Source organism: Apteryx mantelli, chromosome 5, assembly GCF_036417845.1.
Source record: "Apteryx mantelli isolate bAptMan1 chromosome 5, bAptMan1.hap1, whole genome shotgun sequence".
Classification (NCBI taxonomy): domain Eukaryota; kingdom Metazoa; phylum Chordata; class Aves; order Apterygiformes; family Apterygidae; genus Apteryx; species Apteryx mantelli.
This window is the reverse complement of record NC_089982.1, coordinates 12428192-12451938: the sequence shown is the minus strand read 5'-3', so window position 1 is coordinate 12451938 and position 23747 is coordinate 12428192. Positions and strand designations below refer to the sequence as shown.

General features: G+C 41.9%; 1 protein-coding gene across 4 annotated transcripts in view; it reads right to left on the bottom strand.

Annotated features, from left to right (window-relative positions):
- The window catches only part of HERC3 (HECT and RLD domain containing E3 ubiquitin protein ligase 3), a 54940-nt gene that overhangs the window by 10703 nt on the left and 20490 nt on the right, over positions 1-23747 (bottom strand). The window contains exons 3-21 of one of the 4 annotated variants that reach the window (XM_067297521.1): positions 23156-23315; positions 21602-21678; positions 20779-21000; positions 18263-18354; positions 17502-17632; positions 16734-16894; positions 16160-16236; positions 15308-15432; positions 14684-14743; positions 12140-12251; positions 10541-10730; positions 8628-8791; positions 7921-8034; positions 6615-6638; positions 6437-6526; positions 4487-4657; positions 3638-3781; positions 2081-2247; positions 828-894 (exon numbers count right to left, since the gene is read on the bottom strand). In XM_067297521.1, coding sequence (XP_067153622.1) covers positions 828-894; positions 2081-2247; positions 3638-3781; positions 4487-4657; positions 6437-6526; positions 6615-6638; positions 7921-8034; positions 8628-8791; positions 10541-10730; positions 12140-12251; positions 14684-14743; positions 15308-15432; positions 16160-16236; positions 16734-16894; positions 17502-17632; positions 18263-18354; positions 20779-21000; positions 21602-21678; positions 23156-23315 — 2348 coding nt within the window. The remainder of the gene's footprint in view (positions 1-827; positions 895-2080; positions 2248-3637; positions 3782-4486; positions 4658-6436; positions 6527-6614; positions 6639-7920; positions 8035-8627; positions 8792-10540; positions 10731-12139; positions 12252-14683; positions 14744-15307; positions 15433-16159; positions 16237-16733; positions 16895-17501; positions 17633-18262; positions 18355-20778; positions 21001-21601; positions 21679-23155; positions 23316-23747) is intronic. The other 3 variants (XM_067297522.1, XM_067297523.1, XM_067297524.1) reach the window with 3 other exon arrangements.

Here is a 23747-nt window from a genome sequence, read left to right as displayed (position 1 = left end):
AGCTAGTATTTTCTCCACAGTGTATAGTAGAGCTTTCCGGTACCTTGTTCTTACTTCAGGCCAGCCCCAGACAGACAGCCACAAGCCCAGACCAGGCCCAAGATTAACCCATCACTCAGAGTCTGTTAGAGCATCAGGACTTTGAAACAAATAAAGATGCTGTATTTCTTTGCAAGGTTCTACATGTTTGCATATGATGAGGGACCTACCTAATATTTTAATATACATAAAGATTTGGCTCTTAATTTTGGGGAATCAACACTCCATTATAGAAACTATTGTCTCTAGGCTACTAGCTAGAAACAAATTCTTCTACCACCCTAGTAGCACAGTAATGCAGACCTCAGTCTGTCACCTAGCAGTAGGCTCCAGCATTTTGTTTCTAAGAAAGTCTGACCAAGCACATTCACTACAACCTTTTAAGTTAAAAAATATTAATATTATGACAGAAAGGAAAATTCTAAATTGTGTTAACATTCCAAGAATCTACTCAGTGATGTCAAAGCCTAACTTCCATTTCAAGGGGGACTTAGGAATCTACTTCTTATTGTCTTGTGGCCGAGAAGTCGGACACGGGCATTTAAATCATGTGCCACAGTGACAACACGGCTATTTTGAAAACTACCCAGCTTATCGACTCATTAGCTGAGTTTTCATGACCGCACAAACAAGAAAAAGGGAGCTGCCAGCAAAGAATTTTAACGTTTCTGAAATGTATGAGATGTGCTACAGGCATACTTAGGAATAAACTACAATATACATGAATAAGTAGATGGGCTTCAACTGTACCAAACAACCACAGCACTGACATGTTAAATATGTCTTACTGTAAAATTCAAGCAGAACGTCTCTTCTACATCTTCCCCAGGGTAATCTAAAAGCTGCTGAAGGCTCCTACAAGAGAGGTAGGGAAAGAAGAGAAAAAAAATCAGAGATTCAGAAAACCATACATTTAAAGGGGAAAAGAAAATCAGCAAAAGTAAACAACATCATACATCTGGGTAATAGGATTACAAAAGAGAGAAACTCTGAGTCACTTGAAGGGGCAAGAAAGAAATATGCCCCAAACACAGAGATGTTTTGTTAGAAGCAGGATAAATGCCACTCTACATAAATTATCAATATAATCCATACCTACCTCATATAAGGAACTCCATCAATGATTCTGACCTCAGAACAGACTTACATTTCTAGTTCTTAAGGACTGCTAGATAGTATAAACACCACACAAGGGTCTGAGGAAACGGAGGAAGTAAAGATGGTGGGAAGTTATATCTCTATCCCCATTATGTTCAAATTATTCTTCTCCTATTCCTCTAAATCCTGCTGCTGTCTTCCTGGCGTTTTACTTCATTATTGTTAAAGGCAGCTGCAGCTTTGTGCTGATAAATCAGACAGCAGCTCAGAAGAAAAAAGGAAACAGCAGTCAGACAATGTGATCTTAACCTCTCAGTGTCAGAGGGAACAAAAGTCCCCATGCAATTATGCAGAAAACATTCAATATCCTGTTTAGGAAAAGCCATTCATTCACCCCGTTCAACTTCTTTTCTAGCATAGGACCACGTCAGAGTTACGGTGGTCCAAGGAGAGGACAACAGAGGAGGAGTTGCCCACAGGGACACATACATCCCCCACACAGCTCCCATCCTGGGCTACATCATGAAACACACATCAGACCTGCTCACTAATCCAAGCCTGGCCGGGGGAAGAGGCTGAGGCCACGATCTGGGATCCTGCATGCAATCACACTGTGGAGTGACAGGCCCCCACTCCCTGCTTTCTAAGATGTATGGTAGGTATCTTTTGGACATTTTGATACCCAGTTTTTTGGGGTCAGGAAGGTGGGTGCAGGGGTTAGAGTCTTGAGTACACAGGCCTGACAGCCTGTGGGAGAGGAGATGGCTCCTGTGAAATTCCTCATGTGCCTAAGTACTTTCCTTGGATCACAGCCCCCAAATTAATCAGTCACTGAAATGGATCAGGAGGTGGCTTACTGAACAGCTATTATCCAGTTTGGCATTTCTTGTTCCCAGATGGATGGTTTCCATTCCCAGAATGGCTGCCCTTTTGTTTTTCATACCTTCCTTCTGTAGGGGACAGCTCCTTCAAATCCTCTAGGCACGGCTTCACATTCAAGAGCTTTTTGTACAGAGCCAAGGGAAAGTGCAGGTCTACCACGGTGAAGTTGTATATTGCAAGACCGCATATGATGCCAATCAAGTGAAACCAGTTGTGTTCTACAAAACACTTCAAAACCATGCACAGAAATCCTGATGAGACACACTAACTGGTGCAGTGCACAGTACCCCTTATCCCCATGAGGTGATAACACTAAGAAGCTGGCCCCTACTTTCTCAGCTGCAGCAAAAGCAAAGTGCTCCCATCAGGTCCCAGTTTGGTCCCGAATTCCTTGATCCTGGCCCTGCTGGACTGTGGCACAGGATTGAGGCTTCAGAAACAAGATCTATTACCTTTGCAAGCCATGATTAGCTGTAGAAACAGCTTCAAATAGCTACAGCTGCTTTCCATCTTTTTTGTCTTTTATTTTCTTATTACATTTTTCTGGATTTAGACATCAATGAGGCTTCAACATTTGCCATCTATGTACTGCAAGAAAACATGCAACACCTCTACCTCCTCCCCCAATCCTATTTTCTATTAAAAACTTATGCATAACCATAGCAGTACCTAAGCAAATACAGGTAGGTGTTGGTATATTGGTCTTCATTCCTTCCCACATTTACTCTCACACTGAGATGTCAGTCACAATCGGTTCTGCCTATATTTGTTAAATGTTGCAAGTAAGTGATTCTGATATTTTCAGTGCTTACACTGTCATTTTTCTTAGTGTCAAAAGACACTGCTATTTTTACATCATGAACATGAAGAGTAATTGCTCTGTAATACTGTTTACAAGTTACAAAAGGTACCATGTCATTTCCTTCTTTGTAAAATATAACTAATGCACTAAATGAACCCCCACCAGAGCAGCTACACCCGAAGGGGAGACTGACAACATAGTTCTCCATCTTACTAGCAAGAAAGAGCAAGAAAAAAGGACACAAACCATCACCTCCAGCATAATGCTATCTGACAGGCAGAGAACTTGCACTTCACACCCTTCCAAAACAAACCAACTTTCGCTACAAACCACGTTTCCTGCCTTTTAGGAGCTCCCTGACATAAAGCATTAACAAGTTTAGACCCTGAAGGTGATAGTAATGCATGAATAAGTGGATTGATTGCAATTATGTGAATAGCAGGGGAAGCACAGAACTCTAATGTCATTACAACTTAAGCCTCTGGTCCTGTAAACCAGCACATGATTATCACATTCATGATAATGAGAGTTCTATTAACCCTTCCATTATAAACTGTCATCTGATACTTAATACATGTTTTATTATGGAATAAGAATAAAGAGAAAGAGCCAATTTCTTAACAGGCACAATTATCACAGTTCTGTTAAAGTTAATAGACCTATACTAATTTATGCTGACTGGAAATAGAGCTCACATTGTGTCGTGGGTGGAAAATGGGAGGAAGATCATTACTTTCCCACAGTTGCCACTAACTCTCTTGTCACTCAAATGGAGCATATTCATTCAAGCAGTGTGTATACAGGGCAAGGGCTCACCGTGTCTGAAAACCACAGCAGGTTTGACTCTGGGTAGTAAGTGAACATGCCATAGATGGGGTTGAGCAGTTCTTTTAACAATAGGAGGAAAAATTCCTTTGTCACCCCTCCAGCGTCAACAGCTTCCTCACCATCAAAGATGACCTGCAGGAAAAGCTGGTCAGTAACAAGGATGCAGAGATGACACCACTGAGTGAATCAGATGTATTTCTAATTGGAAGCTATGCAAGGCAGTTCATCTGACATAACCAAATCCACCTCAGCCCATGAGCCTGTTTCAGTGCTTTGTTTGTAGAGAGGGAAAGGGAACAGGAACCAGCAAATCTGGTATTCTGAAAAATGTTTAACTCCTCATTTTTCTCATGATGGATGGTAACTAAATCATAAATAGCCACTTGTCCTTCCTACAAAAGGAGCAGCAACACAACCGTTCTCTTCTGCAAGCAATTGTTACCACAGCTGCTTCTAGCAGACATGAATTTTGTAGCAACCTCTAAGGGGTAAAACACATCCTATTGTGAGTGGCCTATTCCTGTAGAATGGCAAAAAAGACATTGCATCATAACAGAGAAATGTTTTTCCCCCTCTCCCTTATATAGTAGACACACCAGGAAAACTCCCCCAAAACAGAAAGCAAACTCTACATGTTTTGTTAACCGACCATTGCCAAAACATCCCAGGGGTCAGGGAGGAGAAAGACTCAACCCTCTACTGACTAGATGAAGTTTTCCTGTGTGTTCTAGACATGGAGAAGCCAATGTACACTGCTGAAGTGGTAGTGTGAAGGGCAGAAGGGCTGCAGAAATGTCAGCTGGATGAGCGAGTGCTGAAGGAATGGAGAAGACTTACTTTAAGAGGCTTTTTCAAATCAATGTCTGAATGGATGCTCAGCTCCCTCAAAGCATCACCAACCAAGTTACTCCTGCGGACATGAAGTACCAGGAAAGGGCTTCTGACCAGCAGAGGCTCCAGGGTGAGAAGCATGAAGACATTCTGCAAATTTGCACCATTTATTGCCACCTAAACATGAGAGAGGTGTGAAAAAACAGCTGCTGTTCTACTCCTTTCTTCTTCTGAAAGGAAAAGTTAGTAACCATATGCCTGGTGTTCCTTTCTTCCTTACTCCTTTAGTCTGTTTTTGCAGGAGTACAAGGATTCTGTGCCCATTCTGTACATGCATGTGTGCCTAATTTCCCCCCATTTCCCACATCCACACCTTTTGAGTCCACTGACTTACTTCAATCAAATTGGAGCCAAGGAGTTATTAAATTCCTGAACACTATGTGACATAAGGCAAATAGGTAGAGGAAAGAGACCTTCTTCACGCTCTTAATTGAGCAAAGAAACTCAGTGTGAAAAGAACCATGAAAAGATGTCAGAAAGTCCATGAGGGACAGCAGAATTACTAACATACCAGGCGAGGAGCCAGTTGACAACTGCAACTTGCAAGGCACCAGGGAACCCACTCCACACAATACAAAGTTCTCACCTACATGGATTTTCTGGTGTTGGGTAAGGCACAAATTCTAGTCAAAGTTTTGACCACACATAGTGTGTTTATTCTCACTCACAGATTCTAGGAAGTGACAAATGCACACTGTATAATTCACTTACAAAGTTAATTGACCATGAGACAGAAATCCACTGGAAGCCAGGCTTCTTTTCTTCCAGCACTCACAAAACTACTTGTTTCTGTGGCCTCTTAGTGGCTGTCTTCATTAAGATCCTGTCTCTCAGGACAACAAAACCTATGCCAGACTGCTGTCCTGCCAAGGCAAGGCAGATACCCTTCTCACAGCAATGCACTGCTCACAATCACATTCTAGGGAGCTGGAAATATATGGAAGAGGGTTGCAAAAATGACAGCATCAGAAGCCAAACCCACGCTGTCAAGTGAGTGTGGGCCCAGCCTTCTCTTTCTTGCCAGGGACCATGTGTTTGAGTGGCCACAGAAAACCTAAGAGCTGGATCCTACATGAGACCAGCACCACGGCCGTGAGTAACTGAGGACAGTTTTCCACTCTGAAGAAACCTGGCAACCAAGGACCTTGCCAAACTCCTTTCTCAGAGGACTGGACTAGTCCCTGACCCCACCTGCACTGGATTCAGGACCAGTGACCACCACTCTGCCCCTCTCAGGGGCCACCTGCATGAGCAATGTCAGCTAGCACTGAGCAGTTTACACTGGCACAGAGGGCAGGCCAGCTGTACTTGTCACAGCCTGGCTGGGACATAGCTTGGCTGCCACCTAGAGGGTAAGGGCACCAGAGCCAGAGCTGATCAGCTGCTGTGACTCCACTACTGGAGCACCCAGGTTCTGCGCCCTTCACTGCAGACAGATGTGTTAGCTGGTGACAAGAGCCACTGCTTGCAACCATGAAACGGGTTGTGAGTTGGACCTCAAGCCTCAGTTTCTGACCATCACACCCTCTGTGTCAGGCAGAAACTTCAAAAAGGAACCCACTTACCTGAAAGCCTGTCTGCTTTTCCAGCCTTACAGCTCCTTTAGTAGAGACCTCACCTTACTTCTACCCTTAGACGACCACAAATACACAGTATTCTGTTTAAATTTCCACCACATCTGGCAGTTCTGATGTTACCAAGCTTACTGAAGTGGAAGAAACCAGGAACTGCCTCTGCAGTACCCAGGGCAAAGAGGTTCTCCAGCTACTTCGTTCTCCCTTGTCACAGAAAAAATGAAATGCTGCACACTAACTCCCAGTGAATCCTTTGCAGGCGCTGATGGGAAAGGTGGGAAAAAAGAAACAGGACAGGAAAACTGGAAGAGAGAAAAGTTACCTGCATCTGTAGTTCAGCATCTGTCTGTAACATCTTGGTCTTAGCCTGAGCATCGAAGATGAAAGGATAAGAACAGAGTGTCACAGCGTCCTGCAAGAAAGGCAGGTAGATTGGTTCCCAATTTGCAGCTTCGATAAGCACTTCTTCAAACAAGAAACATGAAGAGCAATTTTCTTACCTGCATGATAGATGGTCTTACTTTCTGCGAAGGCAAAAAAGAAAAATATATAAATCTTTCATTCTGTCGATTTTGTGTCTTGTATTTTTTTAGGATGGACTAGTTCAAAGGCAACCCAAAGAAACCTTATCTCCTCTGGGACCAACAAGCCATTTTTTTCTTCTTAAGGAGAAGCACAGGAAATTCCTTCTCAAGGAAATGCACAAGTTCTAATCCAAAACTTGTGCATCAAATATTACTAAGAGGACTACCTGACACAGAGGCCTGTGTTAGCCTGCCATGGGTGAAATTCACTCTTCTGAAGAAAAACAAGAAAAACACCCCCAAGGCAGAGACCATGTGAAACAACAGGAGAGAATGTAAGGCCACAACATGACAACATAAGACCACTCCAGCAACATAACTTACTCCTCTTATTAGGCATATTGATGCATTTTTATCTATTACTGTTACATAAAATTGAGTCAATATTATATTGCTCCACTCACTGAAAGCAAGCACAGAGCAGCACTACTTATATGATGGAAGGCAGGGACAGGGGGCACAGCACACACAACATTTACAAAGTTCATAAAAACACACACAAAAATCCTTGCTACAGTCAGGTTTTATTCTTGCAGCATCCCTTGATGGATGTTTTTGGTGTTTTCTCACATTTGGGATTTCTTTCCTTCCTATAATTATTCTTATTGAGCTCCTACACAGCATTTTCCAGCCCTCAGTTTAGTCATCTCCATTCTTACAGATGGGAAAGTGAGGCATAAAAGAGGTGAAGGGTCTTACCCAAGATCACCCAGCAGGTTACTGGAAGAGCCAGGAATAGAACCCACATCTCTTGAGTCTTGGTTCAGTCCCCTAGCCAGTACGCCACACTGCCTCCTCTTACAGAGCAAGATTTTAAGATCACTGGCTACATTATTCACAATACCTGCCTAAACAGCAGAAGTAAAGGGTAAAAATTATAATTTTAGAATACAGGATTCGGCTCCTGAGGTGTTGATTACATTAAAAGGATCCAGTGACTGAATTAATCCCCTTGTGCAGGGATTGAATGGGACTCGCATGAATAATCACAGAGATCGTTACAAGCATTAGTTAAATATTGTTAGCTTTAGCTTTTCGGATGGCCTTATTTTAAGGCAACTTTGTCAAGCTACTAAGGACCCAAATCTGAGAGAGCTTACATATAGATGCTTCTATACTGTATACATTATACTCTTATTAAGGATATTAAAAATGCAGATCTCTTAAGACCAGAGAGACAAACATGGACAGCTATTTCATGATTACACATAAAACCTCTTACCATTCCAGCCTGATGCAAGAACCACATGAGATAATCCTCCTGAATGTCCACCAAGCTGGAAATCTCAGGGATATAAAACTTATCATATTCTACGTGTTTAACCTTCTGATTTACCTAGTGAAAAAAATAGTAGATTTTAAAAATATGGATGCATTCAGCATTTTTCTATGACCAGGAAGGCTTGCTTTCTTCAAAAAGGCTTCCCCTCACAGCTCAGGTACAATCAAATGCAGCAGCTTGCAACACTAGGCCTCAGAAAGCCTTGCAAATAACTGAGGTGCCTTATATTTTACTATGAACTAATCAAGATAAGTAATGATGCAAAACATGGTCAAAAAAACCCTTCTTTCCTACTGCTTCTTTTAGTTCTCCCTCCTCCTCAACCAGAGTAAACAGCACCAAAGCAGTGGGAGCAGAAAGGATGATGAAACAGGTATTTGTGCCAGAGCAATGGCACACAATCTGGTGGTTCAGCAGTGGAGCTCTCTAAGGTAAATTCTTCCTAGTGTTTGAGACAGAACTGGACAGTCTTCGAGCACCCTGAATTCAGGACAGCCACTAACATCTTCCTTCTTGTGGTGTCTCAATGGGCAATGACACAGCTGTCAAGCTGGGGCTGTGACCACTCTGCCCCTGCCAACTAGTGAAGGGCAGAGACAAGACTGTGAATCATCTGGAGCCAACTCACACCCAGGCTTCCCTCTTACCTTGTGGAGTTTCTCCAGAAGTCTGAGAGCAGCTGTAATGTAGCTACTGAACAGGACCGGGATCAACAGTGTCTTTCTTCCACTGAGGAGGTATACCACTGCCCCTTTATAGAGGTCCACTAGCCTCAGGAAATACCTTGGGCACACTTGAGACCACCAGTTATCTGGAAAGGAGAGAAACATCAATATAAATATTAAATTGAAGGCCACAGAGTATTCTTCTAAATAAGGGGGTAGAGCTGAAAATAGGGAAATACAGCTAAGAATAACTTCAGAAAACCTCCCTACTTCTCTTCTAACTGCAGCAATAGGAAAGTAAGACAAGTCAGCTGCAGACACTAGAAGTCTCAAAGCTCTTCCTTTCCCCTCTCATATAACCACCCCACTCACCACCCAGACCCCATGCCGATTAGTGCTAGAGCCTGAATTCAAGATTTTTGCAAGATGCTGTGTTCTTGCAGAAAAGCCATGACTTTACTCTATTGCTTTAATCACTCTCTCACTATCTCTCAATGAGTGATAAGAAAATAGTTGCATGGTCCATTCTCTGTCAGTACCACATACTTTTCTATCAGGTGTCAAGAGGGGGTCCCTGGCACATCTGTGCTAAAGGTCTGAACTCCTCCTCTTTAAGAAGGTTGATTTCTTTCTTGCCAAGGACAATAAGCCTTGCTTCTCCTCTGAAGGGACCCTGCTCTATTAGCATCTTCGCCAGACCTAATATGCCTGCAAAGTAGAAGCAGGAGCTTGGGAAAACATCATGTCTACTGTTAGAAGCAAACACCAATTTATTCCCTCAGATATCAGCACAATAATAAACTCTGGCAGGCAAAAGTATGAGAATCCTTTACATTTCTATATTCTAACAATCACAGTAGACTAGGAACTCTAAGCAGAGGAGGCAAGCTGGTTCCAAACCCTCTCTGAATAAGGACAAAAATCACTAAATTTCACTGGAGCAATGCTCCTGGAGGTCTGAACGCATTACGTAGCATTAGACAGGATAATATGAGAATTGGTATAAGATAATCCTAAGCAACACAAAAAATTACAAGAAAGTAACAGCTTAGCAAACATGAGCAACAACTGTAAGCAGCGTATGTTCTGCTTAGCTTAAGCTAGGCTAATTGGAAATAATATGGGCAGAAATGAGAAGATTCAGAAGCAGGAGAACAGCTGGGATGTTCAGCTTGATGAGAGAACAGTCAGTAGGTTTTTCTGTACCTTATATAGGACAATATAATTTTGTATAAGCAGTACATTTGCTAATTTACTTTATACAGAACAGGATATTTTAATGTGGGCAATATTTGGTTAAATTTAAGAGAGTAAGATCTTTAATCTTCACAATATACAAAACCTATGTTAATGCAGTGGCCTTAAAAATTTCTTTGGAACTGAATCTCTGAATGTAAGTAAATTAGATAAGGCTCTTCCCTAGTAAGTGTTCTTTGAAGTGATATTTTATTTCTAAATTAAAATGATTCTTAACCTGAATTTTATTTCTCATTTATTATCCACACTATCATGCATTTTATATGTTTTGTATTACTGTAACTGATGAACTTCTCGCATTTTACCTGTATGGCAAGTTCTTTATTTCCTCATATTTTAAACCTAAAATTCAGAGCACATGCAAAAAGCTTTTACATGGGAACTTAGATTGGGGGGGTGGGGGTAGATTCCTTGAATGCTTTTGGTTCCCCACTCCTTTTTGGAGGCGAATCCTTGCTAACAAAACTGTATCACAAATAACACTCAGTTATCATCGCAGCTGTGGTAACAAAATAAAAGGTTAAGCCATCACAAAACATGACTGAAAAATCTAAAGCCAACGCTTTGTGTCCCAGCAGGATGCTTAGAGCAGGATGTGTCTGAAATGGCTCAAAGGGAGAAAATGAATTATCCTTTACCAAGAACTTTGCTGGGGTTGGTATCCAGGCGCAGAATAGCCATTGCTAGAGGAAGTGTTAACGTTATATAATACTTTGAGTCTTGGAAGAGTGGGAATTCAGGCAGAATCAAATAGATCCTCATTGCCTCAACATCTGGTGGCGAGCTGGACAGCTGAGGAATCAAAAAGCTTTCAAAGCTCTTTAATATCTAGAAGCAAACAAGAGAAAAGAAGGCAACTTATCCTGGGTGACAGAGCATCTACTATCTAGGTCCCACTATGCCTAAAATAAGGATTCGATGTGCCATGTCACCCACAGAAATATTCAATATGCCAAGTCATCTCTGCTTTAGGGGAGCCAGGGAGGCTGAAAATAATGATTAGCTATGGTCAATGAATAATCAACAGAAAGGAAATGGAGCGATTCTGGAGAGCTGTGGGGAGAGCCCCACTTTGAATGAATCAGACATACAGACGTCTTACATTCTCAATTCTGAAAAGTAACTCTTTAGTTTTCAGCTTTTCACCACAATTAATATTTGGCTTGAAATAAAATTTCCTTTTTTTCCCCTCAATAATTCACTCAGGCATCTGAAAACAGGCCAGAAAGATTTTTTTCACTGAGGCCCTCCTTCTGCCATCATAATAGCTAGAAGACCCTGCCAACACATTGTATGCCCCTCATGGCCTGGAAAACATGTAATTACAAGGGACTATAAAAAGGATCATATCCTAGAACATCAACTTTAAAGAACAAAGCCATCCATCATTAGCTTATGCCACACTACAGAAATTAACTGCCACTACATTTACCTTCAAGTACTGTAGGTGTTATTGTGCATCCTGTTTAGACCAAATGATGCGGAATTATCAGCATTAAAGTCAAAAGAGTGACTGAGATTTTTAGCATCAAAGCCATATACTTAATAGCTAGAGTGACTTATCTGTTCAGCAAGCAAACCTAACTTCATGACTTATTTCATGAGAACAGACTTCACTAGCTAAGAACTACTATTACTCTGTGACTTTTAAAGTCTCAAAGTTCACTGAAGTTAGTGGTTCTACCCAGCACATGTTCAGAAACCATTTAAAATATTGTGGGCTAAGTCTTCAACTGGTTGTCACTCTAAATCCACTGAAGCCATTATATCAGCTGAAGATCAAATGCACAGGAAAAAAACCCTCTAAAAATTATAGTTAAAAAATGGCACAGAGAACATACACAATCGCATCTCACAGCTCTTGCACTCACGAGAGATACACCCCGAGTTAGAATCAAGTGTTAGTACAAACAGTGCTTGAGTTGGTATAAAACCATCAAGCACTCAACATGCAAGAAAAGAGCATATATTCATTGTTTACAAGTATAACAGATGAGGACTTAATTTCAGGAGCTATTTCAAGTATTCAATGCCATGGGACAAAACTTTTTTAAAAACAAGCTTTTGGGCCAGATTCTCGGAAGGTGGAAATTAGCTCAGGTCAATGAAGATGTAGGATCTAGCCTGCAAATATGAAATACAACCTGCCCCCTCAAAAGCTACTGTTACTTCCATGTTACAGAGGGACAAAGTCTTTACTCTCCCTCTGAATAACCCAAAATCCAGAAGTGCAATACCTGGTCTAGGAGAATGGAGTGCTGAGAATTCATCAGCTTCTCAAACAGCACTCTGGTGGAGTTCAAATCAATCCCCGGGATCTTCGGACTGGTCTTAAAATGTTCATCAATTCTTTAAAAAAATCACAGACAGGCTGGCATAAATTTAAAAAAGAGACAGGACTACCCTGTGTATTGACATGGCCTGAGAGCCAGCAACAGAGAAACGATCTCCAGGGAATTAATCAGTCTAGAAACAAAGCAGAACTTGGAATCTTTTTGCTAAACACAAGATGGACAATTCACCCTTCTGTACTCCTTGGGGCCTTGTTTAGGGTTGGGATTCTTGCAGATAAACACTTTACCAAATTCTTTGATTTCCCCAGCACACCTTACTGACCTAAGAGCCTGCCTGGACAGGTCTGACTACTTAAAAACCTATAAAAAACAACCTATCGTATGGATCAGGATTCTCTGTGTTGCCTGATATACACACTTTATTTTTAATAGAAAAATCTGTTTATGCACACACTGTAAGAAAGGGAAGGGTGATGTGCAAGAAGACACTGCCTGTTACACAAGGGAACATCAGATGAGGGATTTCAAAAAGAAACAGGGGGAGACTTTCAAAGTAGTTCTTTTGGCAGCTCCATCCTCATATTTTCCATCCCTAAAACTAAACCAGGACCACAATCAAACCACAGCGCAGCTGAGAGGAGTCTTCACATGGTCTTTAGCTGTAACAAACATGTGCTGTCCTTTCTGCTATACGTGGAAGGGTGTAATTTAACCAGGATGCCTGTGTAAGTGAGATAATGAAAGCAAGCCTACAGAGGACAATAATCTGACAACTTGATCTAGCAATGCTAAAATGTCCTGCAATGCAGCAGGTAAGTTACCCATCTCAGCATCTAGAGCATGTTCAACATCTGTAGCAGTGGCTCTCAGCACCACCATCTGCAGATAAAACAGATCTGCAGATGACAGTAAAAAAAGGAGGTCATTACTACAATTCCACTCAAGGATTTCCCAAGAGCCATATGTCACGAGTCACCTTGAGCATGTGTCATATCAGACACCCCCGGAAGGAAAAGGTACCTATTAAACATAAGACACATTTGTCAGTTTGCTGATGTGGCTCTGATGATATGAGAAGCTAAACTTAGCCTGCTGTAGTAGAAGAGTTATTTCCATAACAACACAAGCACCAGGCTGGAAATAGCTCCTCAGAGTCACACTGTGGCGCAGAAAGCTCCAGGCTGTGATGTGCAGAAGTAGCTTTGGTGCATGCCCAGTCGCGCAGGCACAGAAAAGCTGCTCTTCCATCTAACCCTGCGTACCACAATGCTATACTGCAAACAGACCTATATGGCATTAGGACGCTGAAAGTATGTACTAGGGTATTTCTACCAGGTACACTGTGATATTATGTTTCATGTATAAAGATGCATGTTTAAACACAGCCTCACCTCAGGGTATGGTGGCTTCAGATTTTATACTTCATTTGGTCACAGATCTTCTGTAAAAGTTAAATCCTGCACTAGCCAAGATATCATTAAGGTGGAAAGACAACCGCATTGGGGTGATCAAGTCATGCACTCCACTCATTTCCACAATCAAAGGAGATGTGGGACTATATACTGTGACTCAACAACTTGGAAATCTCAGAGTGTTTTAAACCAACATGACACAACTCCCCTGACGTGGTAACATGATGCCTTCTCACAAGGCTGGAGAAGAAACCATTGCACCAGTGGAAGAAAGCAGGAATAATGAGTAAATTGTTTTCTTTTCAAGTTGCTCTTGGAAAAGATTAGTCAAAGATTACTCAAAGTAACTAGGTTCTTCTTCACCTAGCTACGGGTCATTATGCATCACATCACCATAAAAATTCCTCCTCCTCTTAATCTTATGCTGTTACCTCCCCACCATTTGTAGACACAGCCATCACAGTCCTTTCCAGCCCACAGCCTTTCACCAAGCTATGCATATTACTTCCTTGTCACCACCCACTGTTAGTTACACCCATTAATCCTTTACCAGTACAGTCATCGTCTCCTTGAAATTCCTGCTTTCGCTAGTATGAGCCCAAAAGTTTCCACAACTGACGTCACCTAAAAGGAAAGTGCTGCCATGTTGCTCGTATGCATGTATTTTTTAAAAGCAGCCTGTGTTGAAGTGTACCTCCACACACACACCAGTCCTCACCAGCTAGCTCAGCTGGGCATGAGATTATTCAGATACCCAGGATCACTCATTTCTCTTAATGTCAGTATTCCTACCCCTCTTCTTTAAAAAAAGGTTTATATGCATTTTGTAAGAAAAAATAACAATTGTGACAACTCCAGGGATTCTGTGGCACTTACAGTACACTCACCATTCACTTTCTTAGACTATTTGCCTTCCTTATCCAGCTCTGACCACCCATCTCCTTAGTGGCCGCTCTCTGCCCCAGTCTCCTGCCTGATCACAAAAATCAAAGCCCATTGCAACTGTGAACGAAGTAAAGAGATTCCAGTTTGTCTCAAGGGAAAGCGACACTTCTGGACTCCGTTTGCCACTTACTTCTTCTCCAGGAAGCTTCCATTCCAGCAGGCAGCCGAGGACAGTATCTGAACTACATTACTGTTTGCAGCAAGAAAACAAAAGAAAATAGAGATACAGAGTATGAATAAATGTCCCAGCAAATCCCCTCGGCTCTCTTCCTTTCTTTCCTTGGAAAGCAATCTCATAATCACCCCTCCATTCAGAGCCACAGCAGTGAAGCGGCTCACTCAGGATCCTGTAACATCCCTCTTTAAAAGGATGTTGGCAGTGCCTCCTTTCCACCTACTCTGCTTTTCTCAGGGCAGGCACACAGGGGAAGGGAAAGGAATTTTAATCAACCTGTATAAAGCTTCTTGCTCCTTTTCATGAACTCTAAGCATATAACAGAGGACAACTTTAAATCCAGTTCCATCCACCACCATTCCAGCCATGTTCTGAGGCAGCCTCAAATTTCTCTGGTCTTGCTAGGGAGCTCTAACCTGTCATCCTCATGACTGGCAACTGTCTCCCCCACTTGGGTATGACCAAGAAACACACTTGGAAAAGGCTGCTAAGTTTCAAGTTAAAACATGGCATGGCAGCCAACAAAATTCTTTAAATAAAACTTTCAACAAAAGGCTTGTCCAGTGCCCCAATACCTACTTGACAGAATTAGAACTGTTCTTTTCTAAAAGCTTTTGCCTCCAGACATCTAGAGTTTCATCATTTATTAAACAGGTGTAATGTGTTTCATTTATGGTCCGGAAATCATCAGCAGGCAAGGAATTCTGTGAGAAGATACAGATTTCAGCAAAGGCAAGGCTTGTAAAACAACTCCTTCTTATTCATAATCTGTTTTCCATATAAAAATGATTGCTTTCTCAGTGTGTTTTCTGCACAGGCTTGATGAGGAAGCTGTGGCTCAACTAATGAGCCCAAAAGGGTATGGAAGAAAACAGGACCATCTCCAAATATAATTTAAAAAAGAGGAAAAGAAAAAGAAAAAAATCATTTTCTTAAATGTACCAAACCCCTTTTAAATACGCCTCAAAAAGGTATGTCAAACACCTCTTGAAAGAAATAAGGAGACAGAAACAGAAAAAACAATCAAGCATTTAGCCCTCCATGCAGCCTATGTCTTCAGAGAACCTCAGTGTATGCGTTCCACAACCTTACACCCTAATCACACGGACCCCTATAGGGAGGGCACCCCCTTTCTTACAATCTGCAAAGGAAATAATTCCCCTCCCTGTTGATCAAACTGAAATTAGTGTCTTCCCAACTGCTCTTTGACATGACCCTGAAGGAATGCATCTATGCTCTTTCAGCCACTACTAATCAGTTGGAAATCCCTGTAACAGTCGTTGTCATTGGTAAGGTTTGCAAGGTAGAAGGGACTCCAACAAAACAATGTTATTTTGGGAAGACATGACAAAAAAAAAAGAAAAAGAAAAAGATGCATTGTGAAGGCTGGGACAGAGGAACAGACTTAAGATGATATTTGATTTGTTTTACCTCATATTTGGAGCAAAGCACAAATGTTTGGTCTCCTCCAGAGAAGATATGTTTAACAATGTGATATTTACAAGCATCTGTTAAAGAAAGAGATGCAGTTATGTTAGAGGTTGATGAATTTAAGTTCCTACTTTGCCTTTCCCCCACATATGCGCTGCCAGTGTCTCAGGCCTTACACTACAAGGAGCAGCTGGGTTCCTTGAAGGCCAGGCTGAACTTTAGCACTTCCTTGAGACACGCTCTTGGCCTGGCAAGAGGGAAAGGTTGTAATTTTTAAACTACAGTGGGTAAGCCCTTCAAAATCAGTACTAGAACAATTTCATGAAGGCTCAAGATCACCAGATACTGAGCTCTGCCATGAAAAGAGAAAGGGAGAGAGTACACAGATTAATTGTGAGAGTAAGAGGTCACCCAGTACCTTCCATAGTGCCTTTGGACTAAGGGGCTGGGATCATTCTATTTCCAGCAGTTTCATTCCAACTCATAGACCAATGCCAAGATGTCTTTAGATCACCATGGATGAAATGAAATGATCTACGTCCATTTGCTACTCCAAACTGTGCACAGCACGTACCAGGTTTCCCTGAGAGTTGCCCATTGTGAGCTGCCCAGTGACCCTTCACAGGAGAGGGACACTTAACATTGCATGTGTGCCCAGTTCCTAGCTGGCCTCTTGTTCCACAGCCAAATGCATAGATCATTCCTGAAGAAGGCACAAAGGCTAAAGTGTGATGTCTGCAACAGAGACGGGTACAAAGTTTGGGCCATGTTTAACAATTGAAGGAAGAAAAACAAATGCAGCCTGAAATTTATTTTCTGTTCCACTAGGCTAGAAGCTAGTGCAAAGCAGCATCTTTACACTAACACCAATGATTGGTTTTTGCCACCTGATGGCACCAGTTTATGGAGTACAGCTCATTAGGCGGAAGGGACAAAGAGCAATCTGTGCCAGCATGCAGCCAGTATCAGGCTCACATATGAAATTAGCTTAGCCATTTGCCAGGTCTGTACAAATCAAATAATAGCATCACAGCACAGTATTACTAACTCTCTTTTCAGGAAAGAGGCAGGAAACTTATGACCAAAGGGGCTGCAGCTTTAGAGTCCATCTGGATTATTAAAATGGAAAGAGATCTTTCACCAGGTCATAGCATAGGCAGCAGCCCCAATTAAAAACCAACCTCATTTAGAGGGCCTTAAAATTCTCATGCAAAGTAAAATTTAAATTAACTTAATTTTGACATGTAGGATGCAGAAGCAAACTATCCCGTAAATTTACTAGAGCCAGCATCAGCCCTAACCTCCACTGAAGGAAAACTTCTGACTGCACACAGGCACTCACCTGCCACAAGCGATCTGGGATACTTCGCTGCCCATTAGCTCAAGAACTCTTCGGGGGTTCACTTCGTCATTCATGGAGTCATGTCCCAGTTGCCCACAGGAACCTGCACCGAACGTGAACACCCCTCCACTCTGTTAGCAAATCAGACAGCATATTCTCTGTTTAGGGACCCATATCCTAGCAGCATCTCTCTGACTCCAGTTTCACTACCAGCCCAAGCTTAAGCAGAGGCAAGAACTGAACAGTGATCTCCCAAGACCCAGCTCTGTCCTCTATCCACTAAACTAAACCCTACTTGGAAATTGCAGGAGGTATAGAACTGAAAATCTCTTTTGTAAATGTTGTGAGTGAACGACATGTTTGTTTTAAACACCCCTTCCTTTTGCCCTGTTTTTTCTTCTGATGCACAACAGCTCTTTTTACCTTCCAGTAAAATGCTGTTTTCAGCCCTTTGAATGTATGCTTGTTAAATTCCCTGATCAAAGTCTGTTTCTTTGAGGGAGTCGCCTGAGTTTTGCTATTCATTGTCATGAATTATTAACATCTTCAATTTCAAAAATGACAATGGATCACATTGACAATGAATCTCAAAATAAATTAAAACAAGACTTTACTTTCCACTTAGTTCATTTAGTTCATTTTACTGGGGTCAGATGGAAGAAGGTAAGCCAACCTGTTTTTTTTCTGCCATTACCCAGGAAATAAATGAACCCATTAGGCAGGTGAGAGAGCAGCCAACATTCCTAGGTCGGCACTTTTACCTTTGTCAGAACCGCTGTGTGTTCTTCTCCACAGCTGATGTAAACAACCTTCTGAGACCGCAACAGCTTCACATGGCAAGGAGATTCTCGGTCTGCATTGTAAACAATGAAAATAAAAGGATTTGTTTCATAAACACAAACCTAAATGTCTGGAAAAAAAACACTAGCAGTCTGATTTTCAGATGTGACCTGCAACTCTGACAGGGTACAATAGACGCTTTAGCAAATGTGGAAAAAACAACATGCCCTTCAACACGTCACTGTTGCTTTCTCCTCCAACTCTTAAAAGATTTGTGCCAGGCACAAAGGAAGGTGTCCAGAGCAAGAACATAAACATTGAGGATGTTGTATAAACTCAGTTTGCACTTACAGGTTGGGACACATGACTAGCGCAGCCTAGCTACACCCACCTTCAGCCTCATGTGCCATTCCAGACCTCTCATAGACTGCTGCACACATTTGTTTCCAAAACCTTGCTCAGAGCCTCTTTGAGCCTAACAATCCTGACACTTGGGAGACACCTGCACAAGGCACATGACAAGCTGAATCCCAAGGTGTATTTAAATACCTGGCCTTCCTTCTTTTGTCATCTTTTAAGATGATGATCCTCCTGTTTGTAAAGGCTAATCTCAGGTACAGTTTAATGATGCTTTTCCTCTTCATGCTGATGTCTTAAATCATTAAAAGTGGGTCTCCCCAAGATGAATACACCAAGCAAGATTTCATGGTATACTGACATGGCAGCTAGGCATTTCAAAGAGCAGCAGGCACCCCAAAACTGCTTACTTCGCACCAATGAAAAATCAGGTTCCTACCTAGAGAGCTGTCCATTTTTTGAGACTCTCACCAAAGAATTTTATAGGTGCTTTTTCTGGATAATGAAAGGAAAATGGTCAAATTTCCATGGATTTAGAAATGAGAGTAGATTCTTTATTTACTTTGTTCTGTATTTTTACCCACTGATCTTTATTTTGACTGGAATGATGCTTCTTAACTCTAAAGCATAATTGTTTAAATAACAGTGCTACAAAATACTCATGTTTGTAGACCTTGCTGTTCACATTCACTAAGTATAATTCACACTGTCTTACCATGATTCACTCACCATAAATATCAAATATTTACTACAGACTCCTGCCAGCTGTGCCATATATTGAGGGTAAGCAGACTGTGATCCCTGGCCAACGTAGCCCCACAAGCAGAGGCCCCTTATATATTTATGATAGCTCATGAACAAAGCAAGCCTCTCACATATAAACTGCAGCTTTTTTACTACCACTGTGTTGAAATTAGAAGCATCTATCTGCTAGTCTATATGGGAAGAACATAGGTGCTTTTCTACTAGATCAGTGCTCTAGCTTACATACAGTACAAGAAAGCAGCCCTAAAACATTTCTGAGAGAATATAAGTTATGTTACAAGTTTTCCAAGTGCGCTTCACATTCCTAAAAATGCAAAGCAAGATGAAAGGATACATACAACATTTCAGCCTCCTGTGCTAAACTGCAGGCTGTTTTTGAGTAATAGCTTTAAGTATATGTTTCAGTTGGTAGAGTGGGTTTCAAAATGCACCCCTGCATTATAGGTACACAAAATATAAGTGAAGTGATGCTTTTCTTTAGCCAACATATAGTGTTTATATGCTACTACATATGCAACCTAACTTTTACAAATATATACACCCCATGTGTACTTACCCATGCAAAATAAATTATCCATGCATGTTGGACATCACATCCACACTCAGTAACTTGCCTAGATATTTAATGCACATTTAAAGCTACTCAGAAAATGTTTGAAAATGAAGAGCTTGATTTGTAGTTGCAAAAAATTTCGTCCTCCCCTCACTTGCTTTTTCAAAGGGTTAAGAACACGTTAACAACAAGCAGAGGAGTTCTGGGCTTTGTAGAGTAATGGTAATGTCATACCCACTCTTCAGCCTCATTTATAAAACTATTTTCAACTCTGTTGATGGCTAGGCTGTACTGAACGCAGTGACCTGAAAAAGTTTGTAAAATTATGCAACCAATAAGCTAGACAGCGTTTTTCAATACTGAGATACCCTGCGTTGCCATTTTGTAGCAAACATGCTCTCCAGTCAAAAACATGTTGGCAAACTAGGGGATGGATCCAGTCTGCCATTCCACAGGGACAGCCTTTGCTCCACACCAACTTCAAACAAAACCAAGGACACAGCATTCTGAGAGGAGGAAGAAAGAATCCTAGCCCTTCCTTGGGTGCCCGCATGTTGACACGTGCAGTTGAGAGATCTTATATTTTTGACCTTTTTCACTCCCACTAACATCTAGAACAGAAAGAAAAAGCGTTTCTGTTCTTATCAAGTATGAAAAGCCTGAAGAGCCTTTTAGAGAATGTTTCTCTGTCCTCTCTTCCCAAGAGCAGTGGCTAAGGTTACCTATCTGCTCAATAAAAATACACTGTAAATGTGGAAAGAAAAGCTGCACTCTGCCAAAAAAGCCCATTCCTTCTTTCACCTAGGAGTGGGATTTTAATACCTCGTTCATCACTTAATCCCAGCTGCCCTGAGCTGTTCTTCCCCCAGCCAAACACAGCTCCTGAGAGAGACAGGGCAAAGCTGTGAGCTCCGCCTGCAGCAACCTGAGCCAAAGGGATCCCATCAAGAGATTTGACACGTTGTGGACTGGCTTGGGAGGGACATTCTTTACCCAAACCCAGCTGACCATAGCTGTTCTGCCCCCACGTGAAGAACTGGCCATCTGAAACAAGGAAAGAAAAAGAGTCGTCGAGTAAAAGCTGGTCAACAGGAAAACAAAGTTTGACAAAATGAACATGAACCAGTACTGGGGGCTTCCTTTCCACCCATCCTTACAATGGAAAAATCAACAGGACAATCTTTGCTAAAATAAAAGCACAGTCTGAAGCCACCAGGTAAATACACAGATACATAACTAAGTGCAAAATACAACACTAGACTACTGTAACTTAAACAGCACAATGAAGAATGGTCCACATATTGCATACCACAGAGTAATAGCCAAGGATAACTTCCACATAAAGACATTAATTATACACATTTTTCTACATCAGGATGGAAAGGTTTTAAGTGTTCCTGCCATCATACAATAGTGAGGTAGTGGGTGGCCTGTGCATGATGTTTCCTTTCTTGACAGTACTGGCAAAGGTTTGTTTGGGCTCCTTCAATATTCATGGTATCTGACTGATTGTATACTCTCCCATTCGGATTGAAAGCGGTTGAGACAGGGATACCCTTGGTTTGTCATGTGGAAATATGCAATCTTGGACACTGTGCAAAATAACAGTACAAATCTTGGTAATAAATAATGAATGTTACAGTACCTGCTGCCAAAGCCAGGCAATGCCAATTTCCACAGGAAACCTGCAGTATCGTCTGTTGGTTCAATTTCTTTATCAACCTATAGAAGGAGTTGCTATTTTAGAATAAGCGTCTACATATACAGTATCACCTAAGGTCAACACCATCATTTCCATTCAAGTATTTTTGCTGCACAAACACATAACCTGCAGTTTTGAAACTGAGGTATAGAGTCTTGAAGGAAATACAGATCCATGCACAAGAGCTGCAAAACTGTGAAGAGCTTTAGACACTTGACTACCAACTCCAACTAAGTTACTGCTATAAAGCTGAATCCAAACATCTGGAAAATGGCGAAGACAGCTCGGTTTTAGTGTCTTTCTTGCTGTTCTCTTTCAGGCATCAAAATTTTTCATACTCTCAGGGGGCAGAGCAGTTCCCATGAGCTACAGCACCAAAACCTCCTCAGTGCTTTGTACATAGAACAGTAAGCATTAAAGGGTCATGTTATTTCACAAAAATGTAATATTTAAAATGGCACTATCACATTAGCATGTGAGCCTTTCTCTCTTTGTTATAGCAGATCTACCTGCAAGTAAAGGGCTGCCTTCCCACATAGCCAGCCCTCCAGCTCCAACATAATGTTTTGTAACTGAAATTCTTTTCTTTTAAACACTGTTTCCACAATGACGTCCACCCCAAACTGGCGTCCAAAACTTCCTCTACCTGCTCTGCATTGGCTCTGCAGGGGTAGCAGGACTAAGAGACAGAATTCGTCTGTTACGAATGCAACATGATGCAATACCATTAAGTACAAAGAGACCAGATACCTTTATTATGGTGATAAGCTGAGACTTCTCGTCTGTGACCTGCTTTGGATGAAGGAGTCTTGGTATCTGCCACTGGCCTCTGCATCATCTATATGTGCTATTATTTAACCCTTACCAGAGCTCTGACACAGGTAAGTTATATTAAATAAGTAAATGAAAAAAAACAAACTATCCTAAAGTTTCTGAGTAACATTGACTATTCACAATTGCAATAGGCTGGTTTAGTGGCTTTGGTGCTAAGTAAAAGGTGCTAATGGGCAACACAGCACAACAGTTTCAGAGCTGAGATGCTGGTTCACTCAGTCGTATTTTTTTTTCCTATTATTAAAAAGTAGATTCTATCTCAAAGGACTTCCCAGGGAGTCAAGTACAGATAGGTATCACACAGCATTTCCATTTTTAGGTCTTCCCTCATGTACCTCCTTGAAAAGCACTGGCACTTTTTCCAATGAGGAAAGTCAAATACCCTCTGGTTTTCTTCTCCTCTGGGCCCTAAGCACCCAAGAGCAGGTCTGCCCTGCCTGACCTTCCTGAAAACTCATCCAAATCCCAAGGAGGCTCAGGGACTGCCAGTGCAGAGGAGGAGAGGAGGAGGCCTCATGCTTATACTTGTATACAAGAAGTGCCTTGTTACCAGTCCTTTCAGTTAATGCAACACTGCTGCTGACTCCAGGCTGCAAGAACAACTCCTCAGGCTGCACCTCCAAGAAGCTGCCTTAAGAAAACCTGAACATGTTAAAAGTTTACCTTGGTACTGTCACTGCGTCTTCTACAGTAGTGAGGCCCAACTGTCCATCGCCGCCCGCGCCCCAGGAGAAGAGCTGGCCCTGGTCGCTGAGTGCCACACTGTGAGACTCTCCGCAGGCCACGTGCACTATGTGCTGCCCTGCCAGTGCTCCAATTTGTTCTGAGGAAAACAGAAAACCTCTCCTGTCACAGGATTCATCTCATATTTACACTCACATTTACATTAGGTCTAGACAAATCTGGATGTAAAGACACTCAGATGGGTGCATTGATGCCCAATTCCGTTTTGAAACTCTTTCCCTAAGAGGAAAGCACCAGACTCTACTGAAAACACAGAGGGGTTGTAGCTACTGAGCCCTTCTGAAAGCCTCATCTGTAAACCACAGAATAAAGGCAGGTACATGCTCCCAAGTGTAATGACAGTCTACAAGCAAACAGCCCCACAGCTCCAGATATAAGGAGGAAACCCAGCAGATTATTTAGGAAGAGCCAGAGTTCCCAGATTTGATGGTTTCTCACTCAATTTTGATGTGGGGATCAGCAAGGACTCAACTCAGCAGACCCTGTAAAACTCTCGCTGCCTTTCCACACC